The sequence below is a fragment of the Natator depressus genome, chromosome 10 (assembly GCF_965152275.1).
Source record: "Natator depressus isolate rNatDep1 chromosome 10, rNatDep2.hap1, whole genome shotgun sequence".
Classification (NCBI taxonomy): Eukaryota; Metazoa; Chordata; order Testudines; family Cheloniidae; genus Natator; species Natator depressus.
In genome coordinates this window covers 42,153,645-42,168,704 of record NC_134243.1, presented here as the reverse complement: position 1 = coordinate 42,168,704, position 15,060 = coordinate 42,153,645, and the positions used below count along the sequence as shown (strand labels likewise).

Here is a 15,060-nt window from a genome sequence, read left to right as displayed (position 1 = left end):
GACACTTGTAGGTGGCCGATGCCAGTGAGTGATCTGCATGCAGATTGTTTGCGCTGTCTGGGGGAAACCCATCTCAGTGATCGCTGCAAGATTTGCAGGTCTTTCAAGCCTTGGACCAAGAGAGAAAGGGACATTCGGCTCGGGGCTATCCTGATGGAGTCGGCGTTAACTGCAACTCCAGTGCGCCGCTCCGAGTCAGCACTAGTTATGGTGTCGGTGCACGGCAACCCCTCGGTGCCATCTACCAGTCGGCACCACTCCCCATCAGTGGGGCATGCCAAGAAGGCTAAGAAGAGGCCTTCTCCGCTGCGGCACCAGAGCAAGACCAGGGGAGAGGCTAGACCCATGTTGGGCAGTCCTTGGTCCCCATTGGCCTCCAGGCCTCCAACTCAGGTTGAGCGGAGTAGCCCAGCCCATTTGGAGCAGGCTTCCCCAGATGTCCGGATGTCCTCCACGCCGGAGGCCCTGCAAGCGGTCCAGGACGTTATGTCCCTGCCGGTACCACGGGGACCACCAACTCTGGCTCCCCGGTCCAGAGGCAAGCCACCACTGGGATCTCTACAGTCGCCCCTGCTCGGTACTGTTTGCGGTAGAGGGAATGTTCCCGACGCTGTTGGCTGCTCAGCGACTGCCCCGTGCGTAGTCCACGCCGGTCATCGTCAACCCCTACCTGGTTGTCTGGCTGGGTTCTGACTAACAGGCTCCAGGCACCGCTCTGCCTCGAGGAGCGGGCCCCATTGAGACTGAGACAGATGGCACCAAAGGCCCTCGTCTCCGAGGGGCTGCTGTAGCCAGTCGCTACACAAACATCGACGCTGTTCCCATTCGTCGTCTCGCTCCAGGACCCTGCTATGGCACCGCTCCCGCAGTCCTGGGCATTGATCACCGGCACCTCGCTGTCACGGATCCGCCCACTGGAGCAGATTGTGGAGCAGCTTCTACCTGCAGTACCGTTCCTCCATGTCAGGATTGCGGTCTCGTGGTCGGCACCGTTCCCAACGACGACTCTCCTCCTGGTCCAGTGACAGGGACAGCGACAGGTCGTATGCCATCCCGGCCTCCCTTCATAGCCGCCAATCAATGGGACAGGCCAGTCAGGCTGAACAGCCTGCTCCGCCATACCAGAGCATGTGCAGTGGCACTGGGCTCCTTGGCTGGCACCATGGTACCAATGGGCCCCGTGGCCCCGACGCAGCCCCCGGTCAGGGCTCGCTCGGTGGCCGGAGCCTTGGAACAGCCATTGACCTCTCTCTCGCAGCCTCCTAGGAAGGAGTCGGTGGGATGTGCATCTTCGCATCCATGACCAGAGGGCTACCGAGTGGTGGGACCCCCGGTACCGGTGGGTACGCAGAGTACTGCGTCCGCCTCCTCACCCTCCCCTGATTAGGCGATTATGACCCCTCATCCCTCTGTACCGCAGGAGGACTCTAAAGCCCACCAGGAACTACTGAAAAGGGTGGCATCAAGCCTCAACCTTCAGGCCGAGGAGGTTGGAGGAACCCTCAGACTCCCTCTTCAATGTTCTGTCGGCCTCAGTACTGGGCAGAGTGGCTCTCCCACTCCACGAAGGGGTGGCAAAAATTTCAAACGCCTTGTGGCAAACCCTGGCTTCCTTGCCTCCCATCTCTAACAGGGCTGAACGGAAGTACTTTGTGCCTGCCAAGGGGCATGAATACCTGTACACCCACCCTGCCCCCAACTCCCTGGTGGTCAAGTCGGTCAGCCACAGGGAGCTTGACTTATTTGGGGGAGAGGTTTATTTGTCCTCGAGTTTCCAGTTAAGGGTGGCAAACCATCAGGCTCTCCTGGATCGGTATGAGTTCAATTTGTGGAGCGCTCTACCCAAATTCGAGGACTCCCTCCAGGAGTGTGACAGGAAGGAGTTCAAAGCTCTGGTGGAGGAGGGTACCGCAGCTGCCAGGGCAACCCTACAGGCAGTGTCAGATACAGTAGATACAGCTGCATGGTCCATGGCCTCTGCGGTGTCCATGAGGAAGCTCCTTGTGGCTTCTGCTGTCTAGGCTGTCCAGTGAGGTGCAGAACTCCTTGCAGGACCTCCCATTTCATGGCAAGGCCCTGTTTGCGGAACAGATGGACGTAAAGCTGCACAGCCTGAAAGATTCCCACACTACGCTTAAGACACTTGGCCTCTATGTTCCAGCTCCAGCTAGACCTAAGTTTAAGCTGCAGCAGGTTCCCACCCAGGCCATCCACTCTAAATACTTGTAAAAAGTCGCAGGACTATAAGAAACGCCCACAGAGGCAGTCCCGGTCTGCCCCACAGCCTGGGTCTTCCAAGGGTAAACAGGCGGGGAAACGTCAGTTTTGACGGGACGTCCGGGGGCGACCTACCAGTTCACACCAGGGATCCACCTGTAATAAAGCTTCCCTTCTCCAACCGGTTGTGTGCTTTCCTCCCGGAATGGTTGCGGCTGACCTCGGACCGATGGGTCCTCAACACCATCTCCTGGGGCTACGCCCTCCTATTTACCTCTACCCCACCCAACCACCCTCCACCCCTATCCCTCCTGGGGACCCCTCTCACGAGGCCCTTCTCAAGCAGGAGGTGGGGCAGCTCCTTGGCTTAGGAGCGGTGGAAGTGGTGCCAGCGGAGTTCAAACGCAAGGGTACTACTCCCGCTATTTCCTTATCCTGAAAGCCAAAGGGGTGCTCAGGCCCATCCTGGACCTGTGAGGCCTGAACCAGTACGTGGTAAAGCTCAAATTCCACATGGTCTCTCTGGCCTCCATCATCCCCTTCCTGGATCCCGGGGACAGGTACGCCGCCCTCGATCTGCAGGACACGTATTTCCACATTCATATATTCAAGGGGCACAGGCATTTCCTCTGTTTCACGGTTGGGCAGGAGCACTACCAATTTACGGTCATCCTGTTTGGCCTGTCCACTGCTCCCAGGGTATTCACAAAGTGCATGTCTCTGGTGGAAGCCTACCTCAGACATTGTGGGGTCCAGATCTTCCCCTGTCTGGATGACTGGATGGTCAAGGGCAGTTCCCGGTCGCAGGTGCGGGATCACATGGTGCTCCTCCTTCCACGTGCACCACCCTGGGCCTGTTGGTGAACGACACCAAGTCCACGTTAGTCCCGGTACAGCCCATAGAGTTTATCGGGGCGGTCCTGGACGCGACGCTGGCCAGGGCCTCCCTCCCACTGGACAGATTTGAGACCCTGAAAGGGCTCGTCGATACAGTCACAAAATTTCATGTGTCTCCAGCTCCTGGGTCGCATGTCGGCGTGCACATAAGTGGTTCGCCACGCCAGACTCAGGAAGAGGCCCCTCCAGCTCTGGTTGGCCTTGGTGTTCTCCCAGGCCAGAGACAGGATGGACAAGGTCCTCACTGTGCCCGAGCCGGTGATCGCCTCCCTACACGGATGGTCCTCCCCGGGGAACATGCTCCGCCGGGTCCCGTTCAGGGGCAGGCCCTCGTCGGTGGAGCTGGTGTCCAGTGCTTCGGACCTGGGGTGGGGAGCCCATGTGGGGGATGTTCAGACCCAAGGTCTGTGGTCTGCGCAAGACCTTGCCCTTCATATAAATGTTAAGGAACTCAGGGCGGTCCGGCTGGCATGTGTGGCCTTCCTGTCATACCTGGAGGGCAGAGTCGTCAGGGTTCTCACGGACAACACGGCCTTGATGTTTTACATCAACAGGCAAGGCGGGGCCCACTCCTCTGCCAGGAAGCCCTCAGGCTGTGGGACTTCAGTATAGCCCATGACATTTGCATACAGTCCTGCCACCTACTGGGTGGATCGCCTAAGCCGAGACTTCGCCTCTCAGCACGAGTGGTCTCTACACCCAGAGGGGATGCACAGATTTTTCCAAGAGTGGAGAACTCCCCAGGTGGACCTGTTCGCGACTTGGCAGAACCGCCAGTGTCCCCAGTTCTGCTCCGGGGGGTGGCTGGGAATGGGCCTATGCCTTCCTCGTATCCTGGTCAGGCCAGCTTCTCTATGCCTTCTCCCTGATCCTGTTGATCGGCAAGGTCCTGGAAAAGATAAAGACGGACCGGGCCCGGGTCCTCCTGATTGCCCCAGCGTGGCCCAGGTAACATTGGTACGGGGCCCTCACGAGCCTGGTGGTCGCTCCGCCATGGCCGTTGCTGTCCCACCCGGACCTGCTCTCCCAGGACCAGGGTCACTTCCTACACCTCACGGCATGGCTGCTCAATGGTTACGCTGGGAGGAAAGGGCATGCTCAGAAGGGGTTCAGTGTGTCCTCTTGGAAAGCAGGTGACCCTCCATACATCGAGCCTACTTGGCAAAGTGATCTTGGTTTTCCCAATGGGCGACTGAGCAGGGCGTTTCCCCTGTGGCTGCCCCAATCCAGCTCATTTTAGACTATCTCCTTTACCTTAGAGCCCAAGGCCTGGCGCCCTCGTCGGTCAAGGTGCACTTGGCAGCCATATCAGCCTTCTACCCGCTGGTACAGGGGCACGCGGTATTCTCCCATGCTATGACTGGCCGATTCCTTAAGGAATTGGATAGTCTCTTCCCATATGTTAGGCCCCCAGTCCGTCAGTGGGACCTGAACTTGGTGCTGGCCTGGCTGACAGGTCCCCTCTTTGAGCCATTAGCTACATGCTCCTGGTCGCACCTCTCGTGGAAGGTAGCCTTCCTGGTGGTGGTCACATCTGCTAGACGGGTCTCGGAACTCAGGGCTCTGACCTCCGAGCCCCCATACACGGTGTTCCATAAAGATAAGGTCCAGCTCTGCCCACATCCTTCCTTCCTCCCGAAGGTGGTCTCTGCCTACCACATGGGTCACAACATTTTCCTGCCAGGCCTCTGCCCCATGCACCCAGTGAGGAGTGCCGCCTCCACACACTGGATGTGAGACAGGCTCTGGCCTTTTACCTGGAGCGGACTAAGCCATTCAGGAAGTCTTTGCAGTTGTTTATTGCCTTGGCCGAACACATGAGGGGTCAGCCAATCTCCACTCAGCAGCTCTCCAAATGGATCACCTCTTGTATCCATACCTGTTATGACCTGGCGGGAATCCCTCTGCCATCGATTGTGAGGGCACACTCAACTAGGGTGCAAGCCTCGTCGGCTGCCTTTTCAGCCCATGTCCCCATTCAGGACGTTTGCAGGGATGCCACATGGTCTTCAGTTCACACATTCACCTCACATTGTGTGATTGTCTCCCAGACGCTGGGTTCAGCAGGGCTGTGCTCTGTCCCGAGAGTTTGTGAACTCCTATCCACCTCCAACAGATATAGTTTGGAATCACCTATTGTGGAATAAACATGAGCAATCACGCGAAGAAGACAGTTACCTTTTCTGTAACTGATGTTCTTCGAGATGTGTTGCTCATGTCTATTCCACATCCTGCCCTCCTTCCCCTCTGTTGGAGTTGTCTGGCAAGAAGGAACTGAGGGTGGGGGGAACGCGCGGCTCTCCTTATACCACGTCATGGAGGTGCCACTCCAGGGGTGGATAGGGGCACTCCCATACAGGTACTGCTAAGGGAAAGGCTTCCGGCACCAGTGCACGTGGTTACACCAGTTACGGAAAAAGTAACTCTTTTCCTTGCTGACTGTTGTTGGTGTTAATTTTGTACCCTTCACAAACTTTATTAAGAGCAAAGCCTCATACTCCCCTGAGATTACACAAGGTCACTTCTGACAGAACTGGGAAGAGACCCATTATCTCCTACATAGTTGAACACAGTCTCACTTGCTTAACCGTGCTGCCTCCCAGAAGCTGCCATATCTGCACTTGGCTGTGCTGTCTGTAAAATGGGGCAGCTCTTGCATGTATAACCCACTGCCTTCAATGTGGTGTTCATTGTCCTTCAGTGGCTGTTCCATAGAGGATAACAACCTACTCCTGCTGACAGCTACTGAAGTTACTCTATTAGCCCAGGTGCAGAAGGTCCAGAGTTCAAACCTTGTTGATAATTGGGCTAGGGTGTTAGTTGTGCAAAATAGAATGTTTTTTCTTTTTAAAAACCTACAAAAATCTACATTGGATTGTTAAAGCAAAATCAAGCACTCAGCAGTTAGTAAATGTCAGAATTAAACCTGCTATTGTGCATATGCAGTAGCACATTCCTCCATGCTCTCCTCTCTTCTTCCTGCCTCATTCAGTGCTTGGCATGACAACCCAGGTGTGCCTGTGTACTGTAAATGGATTGTATTTTAGAAGTGTGGTTTAATTATTCTTCTAGATGCCATGGGTTGGGATTTCCTCCTGCAGTGCTAACGCCCTCTTTGATCTGGTTTTCCCCAGAGGGTGTGGACCTGCTTACTTAGACCTGCGCAGTGACTGGGTGTGTTTCAGTGGTGCCAGGGTCCCATCTGAGCCTGATCTATTGAAAGGCGCAAAAACATCTTCCGAAGGGAAGCTCTGTTCTGTTGGTCAGAGTTGAATTCCTTCAGACTATTTGTTCTCTCCTAGTTTTCAGCCATTACTTTGTTGTAACTATTTATTTTATTTTCCCTAATGGGAATTAACACAGCGATCCAGAGCAGCCCTGCAGAGGTACCTGTTCTACTGCAACCGCTATATGAACCACATGCAGAGCCTGCGCTTTGAGCACAAACTCTATGCTCAGGTGAAGCAGAAAATGGAGGAGATGCAGCAGCACAACATGTCGTGGATCGAGGTGCAGTTCCTGAAGAAAGCAGTTGACGTCCTCTGCCAGTGTCGTGCCACACTCATGTACACTTATGTCTTTGCCTTCTACCTCAAAAAGAATAATCAGTCCATTATCTTCGAGGTAGGGAAAATACACTTTGTACTCCTTACTCCCAGCAAGCAACACTACTGGGTACCATGGGGGGACTTGATCCGTGGAAAGGAGTTACTCAGAGGCCATACAGATGTGGGTTTATTGAGTATTCTTGAGTGCTGGTGAGGCTGTAATAATCAGAGGTCATCTAGTATCACATGAAGCATTCCCCGCTGAGGAAAGGGGAAAGTAAAGTAAACTGGCACTGTAAATCATTGTCTAACTGCTGTCTCATGCTATAAAATAATCACTGTATTATGAGACCTACAAAAAGCAAGTTTTAGGTTTGATCTGTTGAAAGTGTCACCTAGATCTTCGCTTTAACATTATCTATCCAATATTGCTTGGTTTCAGGACAGTAGCAGTAAAATAGTGGTCAAAAGCCAAAACAGTCCCTGAGTCTATGCTACATAGATAGAAGCAGTGGTGGCTGTTAACTTAAAACCATACACCATTATTCATGCAGGACCTAAGCAAAATGCTGTATGGCCCTACAGTCCGTGGAAGGAGTGTAGAGTAAAAGACCAATATTCAAAGCTGTGCTTTGTCATTGATTATGGACATATCAGCAAAGATGATGTTAGTGTTGAGCGGAATTAGATGTACAAAGGATGGGAGGGGGGAGGATTCTGCTTGCCCTGCAAGAAAAACCAAACCAGGAAACAAGCATTATGTCAAAAAATGTAAAGGAAATTTTGAATATCTGTAGTAACTTTTGGTTGAATTGTGAAATGAATTCTCCTTCACACCTCTGATCTGTAGAGGGGCACTCTCTGAAGTGTTATCCAACCTAATTGCCCCCACCTGTTTCTCGTTTAGGTCAGGATTTCTAGAGGATTTGAGGAAGTGTCTACAAAAAACTGGTCTCTTTGTCTTTGCAGAATAACCAAGCAGACTTAGAGAATGCTACGGAGGTGCTTTCTGGGTACCTGGAGCGAGATATATCCCAAGATTCGCTGCAAGACATAAAGCAGAAAGTACAAGATAAGTACAGGTACACTTTGAAATGAGTGTATGTCATATATTGCACAGACCCTGATATCATCCCTCTGTAGGTCACTTTTGATTTGGTAGGTAAGAGCCTGTGGAGAGTGCATGTGTAACAGCCAGGCCGCAAGTTTCTCCCGGACCTTATCCCTTCCGAGAGTCTCACTCATTGTTGGCTTTCTGCCCTGTTTCTTGATCAGCAGCCAATCTCTGACCAGCAGCTAGTCAAGCAGCAGAAGGCTGATCTCTTGCACACACACAAACCAAGCAAGTATTAGCAATGCGGGATTCCTAGTGAAGACAGGCTGCCAGCACAGTTTACAGCATAGTCATCTAGCCCTCTTGGGAGCAAGTTGAACTGACTGTGGTGCTGGAGGGAAGCCCACAGCAGGACTCTCAGCACTGTTAACTCCTCTTCTGTTGAGCAGTGGTGGGAAACTTTCAGAGTGTTCCTAGTGTAGATAAGGCTCCTCTGTAAAGTGTGGTTGCCTTTGGACCATGCAGTTTGTGCAAGGAAGGAGGCTCTGAAAAAGATCAAGGAAGATTCATATGTAGTGAAGGGAGAGGGATGAGTTGGTTTAATGTTGTTTTCCAATAATTTTGCCCTGAGATGAGTCAACCAAAATGTTTTTGTAGTTGGGCAGCTAGACTCCATTGCATCTTTGCTCTCCCTGACTGTAAGCTAACCAATGAATAGAATCATAGAATACCAGGGTTGGAAGGGACCTCAGGAGGTCATCTAATCCAGCCCCCTGCTCAAAGCAGGACCAATCCCCAATTTTTGCCCCAGATCCCTAAATGGCCCCCTCAAGGATTGAACTCACAACCCTAGGTTTAGCAGGCCAATGCTCAAACCACCGAGCTATCCCTCCACCTCAAGGCTATAGTGAGAGAAGAGCAACATGCAAGAAAAGGGGGAGAGTCATGTACTCCCTCACTACTGCCTCTTAGAGAGATGGGGCTTAAAGGGCACATTATCCCACTGCTCCTGAAAGTCCTTGGGAAGTGCTCCTACAATATGGAAATATAAAAACTGTAAACATAGATGGGTTACAGTATTATGGGCTTCAGTTCTAAGACAACAGGCCAGAGTTACTAAATGTCTGATATGTCTAGCAGGAAAAGCAAGCCACTGCACAAGTAAAAGGAGTTCTACTGACTAGGAAGTTTCCCCTGTGAATATAAACACTAATGATCGTATGATTGAGGTTCTGCCCATTCCTGTAGTGGCTGGCAGCACTACTTAGAATGGAACATTTCCGTTAGACTCTCTGGTTTTGAGTAGTTTTTAACTTGTTCTGTCATTAGGCTGTTTACTTTGGCTCTGATGCAGTTGCTCTTAAAATTTATTCTGTTATCAACTATCCAAAACAGACAGACAAATTAAGACTAAACATGGTCTGGATTGCCTGAAAACGCAGCATCCAAACCCGCCTTTATATTTCTGGGGAGACCATGTGGCCTTCCAAGCATGCACAGGTCCTTGATTAACCAGATACTACCTTAATCATGCAGCTTTAAAGAATTCTTTGGGGAATTCCAATGAATGTCCACCTTGTTCATTCAGCTCTAGCTGTTTTTGGCCTATCAGCTTGTGATGCCCATGACATTTCTGGAAAACAGGAGTTAGAAAAAGCCAGCAAAATAACCGAAGATTGGAAAGCAATTACTGTGCATGTTCCATTATCACATGTTCCATTAAATCAGTGGGACTTTGTGCTATGATTTACATTCCAACAGCTGATACCAATGGGAAGAACTAGAATAGGTTCATTCAAATAAATCTGTCAGCTGGATCAGATGCTGAGTGTTAATGTTAAGGCTGTAATTTAAAGCAAGACAATTCTGAGTGCTGCTACTCTGTGGCTTTCCCTCTTGTTCCTAGGTATGGTAGCATATGTAATCAAGGATTGTTGGCTGTTTGAAGATTCCTGCAATAGACCTACGAGACAACTTTTTTCCCCTCTGCTAATGTGTATCTTGCCTTAGCTAGGGCGAGAGGTATTTTGCTTTTGTGGAGCAGAAGACTCAGCTGTGAGAGCCCTTCAGATGACACTGACAGACAAATGTGCCTGGAAACTGAACTTACAGCCCTTGTCACATGCCTCTCTACCCTCAGTGGGAGCCTTTAACTCATGAGTTAGTTCCTAAATTCTAGCTTTTCATACTGCAGCTCAACATTTTTGTGAAGCTGAATGGATTTGGCTCAGCTAATTGTTTTTCTGCTGGTGGTATTCCACCTGTGCTGTCAAGCTGCACTGATTAGCCATGGAATTAGTGACATGGTCATACCTGCTGTACTGGGAAGCAATTAATGGAGTAAAGGTTTTTTTGTCCCTAACATGCAAGTGCGAGGGGGCAGAGGGCAGAACTTGGCATAGCCAGTGAACAGGGATTATCTCCAGAAATGTGTCAATAAGTAGCATTAAAGGGACACTGAAGACTTATTTCTTATCTTTCTAGTTGGCTACTACATCTGAAACGAACATGATTCCTTTTGATTCATTGCTTTGCCCCAATGCCATTGATATTGATAGGAGTGTACCTAGCTCTGGGATCGGTGTTAACTGCTGCTTCACCAACAGGGAAAACATCCTGTTTTGAATGTGTGCAGATTGGAGAGGCTTTTTAAGACATAGTGGGTAAACTTTTCAGGCACATGCGGTTGTGATTCCTAGGACAGACTCTTGGTCCAGCTAGGGTAACCAGCCATTGCTTTGTCTTTATTGCTTCCATCTTTACTGTTTTGGAGCTGAACAAAATTGGACCTTGTCTTTGTGTTATATTGGCTTTTCTCGTCTGTCATTGTAATGTGGTCCAGTGGCTAGGGCACCATGCTGAGTCAGCAGAACTTGGCTTCTGTTTCCAGCTCTGCCACTAACCTGTGATGTGCTTGTAGGTATGACACAACCCCTCCATGTGCCCATCTTTCAGCTTGTAAAATAGGGATAATGCTGAGCTAGCTTTGCAAATGACTTCCTTCTCTGCAGATCAAAGCACTATATTACGCATGTTTATAATGTGTACCTCACAGACATCTTGATTGACTCCCAGGCCTTATCAAACCATGTCAAAGCATGACAGTCACTTGTGTACATGCAATTCCTAACCAGCATCTCAATGTGCTCTCCCCCTTTGCTGCAGATACTGCGAGAGTCGACGAAGGGTTTTGTTGCAGCATGTGCATGAAGGCTATGAGAAGGACCTGTGGGAGTACATTGAGGACTGAGACTGGCCCTGCATAAAATGAACTCTGAAAACTTTACCATCTAGAGTGCTCATGCAATTAAAACAAAACACACACAAAAAGAGGCACTATGCCTATTACACCGCTGGGTCTGTAGTACGGGATTCTGTTTTGCTAACAGAAAATTTAAGTAAATTATATTGTAATAAAAAAGGTAGATAAACCATTGTACAACAGTATTCTAGGCGGCCAATAAGAGTGTGACAGACGCACTAAAAAAACCCTCCAACTTTAACTTGTAACGTAGCTTCATTCTCCAAGCCGACTCCTTTTTTCTTTTTCTTTTTTTCCTGTGTGTAGTACAGATGAAATTTAAACCAGTTTCTTGACACCGCTTTTCATGTCCAAACCAGCCATTTTGATGTACTTTGGTAAGGGGTTCTCCCTCTCCCTCCTCCTCTCACACACCCAAGTTCATGAATGAATGTTGATTGGCTCATTGTAAAGATGATTCTCGGGGAGGGGAGGAGGGGGGTACACAGCAAGGAAAAAACTTTGTATATGACTTTTAAAACAAAAAGAGGACAACACAGTATTTTTCAAAATTGTATATAGCGCATATGCATGGACAAAGAGCAAGCGTGGCACGTGTTTGCATAATGTTTAATTACAAAAAATATTTATTCTTTAAAAATCTTCAAGATTATGTCTATTTGCTGTGCATTTTCTTTGTTTGCTTTTTTTTAGCCCTGGGATTGGGGTGGGGGAAGCGTGTGTTGGTGTAGTGACTCTTTTAAAGGTTTTTACCTGAGAAGTTTAGTTTTTCCTCTTCCTGCATCTTTGATTCCCTGGCCTCCATGGTTTGTGTGTCCATTGCTGGCAACGGAACCACCCCTTCAAATTTCCAGCTCCTAATGCAAACTGATTAACTTGGTGTGCATTTCATTAGAGATGAATGTATGTTATGATTCAGGATGCTGTGTCTTTTTCACCCAGAATGTTACCAAAATCAGACCTAGCCATTCCCATGCACCCAGGACGTGCGCTCTGAACCTGGCTGATGTTCAAATCTATGGGAAGTGTGTGTTAGGAATTTTTCTTTTGATGGAGGAAAAGGGGGATTCTCTCTTACGCCACTTCTTAAAGAGCATTGAAAGAATTCAACTGTGGATCTTTTCTCCCTCCCCCTTTAGCTATCAAATGGAACATTCCTTGCTGTTTTTAAGTTTCACTTACATTATTACAAATCGTGACGTTGAAAAGGAAGATGGTGGAATTGTCTTTGTTTCTTTGGGCTCAGTTATTGGGCAAACTGTCCTGGCAAGTATTAAACACTCCATCTAGTGCAGTAGCAATTGAAATCATTGGGATATTTTTTCAATTAAAAGGGGTAAGAACTAATGAGTTTTAGCTACTGAGTCCATTTTTATTATTTCTGTAACAAGAGCTATGTTAAAGTACACAATTGGTGGTGGTTTTATTAAATTTACTTCTGTATAGGAATCCCTTCTGTGGTATTTTTCACCAGGCCAGTGTTCTAAAAGCTTGCTGATAACCTACCAAGTGAAGGGGGAAGGAATAAAGAGGGGTAGCTGAGGCAGTCTACAGAGAGGTCCCTAATATAAAACACCAGTTTCTGCTGAGGTGGTGTTAGCCATTTCCTTCAGCTTTCTTGCCCCTGGAGAGGATGCTGCTAAATGCTGACACCTACAGCAGGTTAGCTTTGCACTTCCACTCCTGCTGTGCATCAGCTTCCCCTGAAAGGGCTTGTTTTCCTCAAGCCCTCTTGCAGAATTGCACTGAAGCAGAATGACCGCATGCACCCTCACAACTTGTGTCCTGTACCCTTTTCTTTAGAAGGCTGCTCTGAGGGAAATTAATCCGAGGGTGTATGTCTGTACAGTGAAGAGCTCTGTTCTGACAGGCTGGGCACACAACAACGAGGACATCATCTGGCCTCACTTCTCTAAAACTGCTCTATCCTTGCAGCTCTCTGCCACCCAAACTTTATTCATTGGCTCTTGAAAACATCAGACCCAAAATCTATATTTCAGGTTAAAAATGTAAATCAAAATGCTTCCTAAAGTAGCATCTCCACCTGGAGCTAACTGAGGGGCACAGCTAGCTGTGCTGGGTGGGTGGATGGGGGGGGTCCCCTGAAAAGAAATGTTCCTCAGTTAGCTGTTGAAATTTCCAGGGGTCAGGTTTTATCCTATTTGCTTACTGTCCCATCACCTGAAACCCAATGTACACATAAGAACTTCAGCTCCTAAAGATGAAGGGATTTGTGTTCTTAAATCTTGATCTCTGTAGACCTCATTTAAGACAACTGATTAAAACCACCATCTCCCATGTAGTGTTTAAGTTCTGCATAGGCTGTCTGTCACTGTTCACTTGCTGACCCTTTATCCCAGCTTTCAATACTCTAATTCTCCATATTTATTGAAAATTATCTTTTTCAGTAATGCCAGCTGGGCAGAGTCCCTTGCCCAGTCTGAGACTGATCATTCACATCAGCTGGCAGGCCCTTCCCTTCTTTTAAGGGCAAATATTTGCAATTAGGATGCATGGACTGGATGCTTGACAGCAGCAATACACAAAATTGTGAATGGGCCTCAATAAATTACACTGGGCTAACTTCATGACAGGGTCCTACGAACAGAAAGCAGAACAGCAACACTAGTAGCTTGCCTTCAGAACCCTAAATCCCCTGTAACTCACTGCCGCTCTGGTGGTTTCTATACTATCTGGATCAATGACTGTTTTAGTACAACTGTTGCATTAGAAGTTAGTTAAGAGTGCTGTAGAGCCACCCCCACAAAACACACACACACTCTATCTTAACTGAGCTCTCAGCCAACCGGGCCCTATTAAGCACTTGCCCAAGGTGAGACAATCAGATTGGTGGGTGGATTGATCCAGGACTCCTAACCTCCAATTTTCCATAGAGAGAGCACCTCATGCTGTGGAAATAACCGTTAGGCAATTTCATTGTAACTGCTGGACTGTTCCATGTTAAGGTTACAGAGGGATAGAAAGCATTCCTAATGCTAATAAACTTTTATTTTGTTATTTCATTAGTTATTTTTGTGTTTGTCATAAATTCCTCAGGTACCTTGAGTGGTGATGTAGGTAGGGTGCCCTATTCGTAGCTTGCCTGGGTGAGCTACTGAATGACACATCTCTATCTAAAATAGTGACTTTGACATCACAGTATATGTGTCTGGATTTTTCTTATTAAAGTGTTGTCACAGAGATCCTGGGCAATGCTCTGGAACTACTCCATATGAAGACAGGACTCTGGGGGAGCCTCCTCTCTGAGAGCAGACTGTCTCCAGGGCAAGAACCTTACATAGCTTCGACCTTCCTGAGTCTGACCTCGGAGCATTCAGCATCCCCTTCCACACCGTGCGCTTCCCACAGCGAGTCTGCCCACGTGGGGCTCCTGGGGAAGCCAGTGGGTCCTGCACCCCAAATCTGCAGTCAGACGTGACTCTCAGCCAGCCAGTAAAACAGAAGGTTTGTTAGACGACAGGAACATGGTCTAAAACAGAGCTTGTAGGTACAGAGAACAGGACCCCTCAGTCAGGTCTATCTTGGGGGGCAGGGAGGCCAGAGCCCCATCTGGGCCTCCCTCCATTTCCCCAGCCAGCTCCAAACTGAAACTCTCCCGCCCCTCCTTTGGCCTTTGTCTCTTTCCTGGGCCAGGAGGCCCACCTGATCTTTGTTCTCCAACACCTTCAGTTGGCACCTTTGCAGAGGAGGGGCCCAGGCCATTAGTTGCCAGGAGACAGGGTGTCGGCCATTCTCTGTGCAGACAGCATCACACTGGCCCTCTAGGGCTCTGCAACAATCACACCCCCTTATCTCACCACCTAGATACTTAAGAAATGCCTAGGGGAAACTGAGGCACCCACACAGTATTCAGAGAAAACATTAAGAACATTCCCACTTCATCACAAGTGTCCACTCAGATACTGATGTCAGTCCCATGGCTGAGTTGTCCAGGACAATTAAGTTTCTTAACCTCCATATATTATAAACATACTACCAGTCACAGAGATGGTGGCAGCCCATAAAATCAGTAGTGCCGGTCTCCTTGAAACCCGCATGTGCGGAAAGAGGCATGTGTGTGT

At 49.0% G+C, this 15,060-nt stretch overlaps 1 protein-coding gene across 1 annotated transcript in view; it reads left to right on the top strand.

The window, feature by feature from the left end:
• ARIH1 (ariadne RBR E3 ubiquitin protein ligase 1) overlaps positions 1–12,975 on the top strand; it is a 112,277-nt gene extending 99,302 nt beyond the window's left edge. The window contains exons 12-14 of the mRNA XM_074965877.1: positions 6,478–6,738; positions 7,632–7,744; positions 10,882–12,975. Of these exons, the coding sequence (XP_074821978.1) occupies positions 6,478–6,738; positions 7,632–7,744; positions 10,882–10,966 (459 nt within the window). The 3' untranslated portion in view covers positions 10,967–12,975. The remainder of the gene's footprint in view (positions 1–6,477; positions 6,739–7,631; positions 7,745–10,881) is intronic.
• Positions 12,976–15,060: the final 2,085 nt, after the last annotated feature.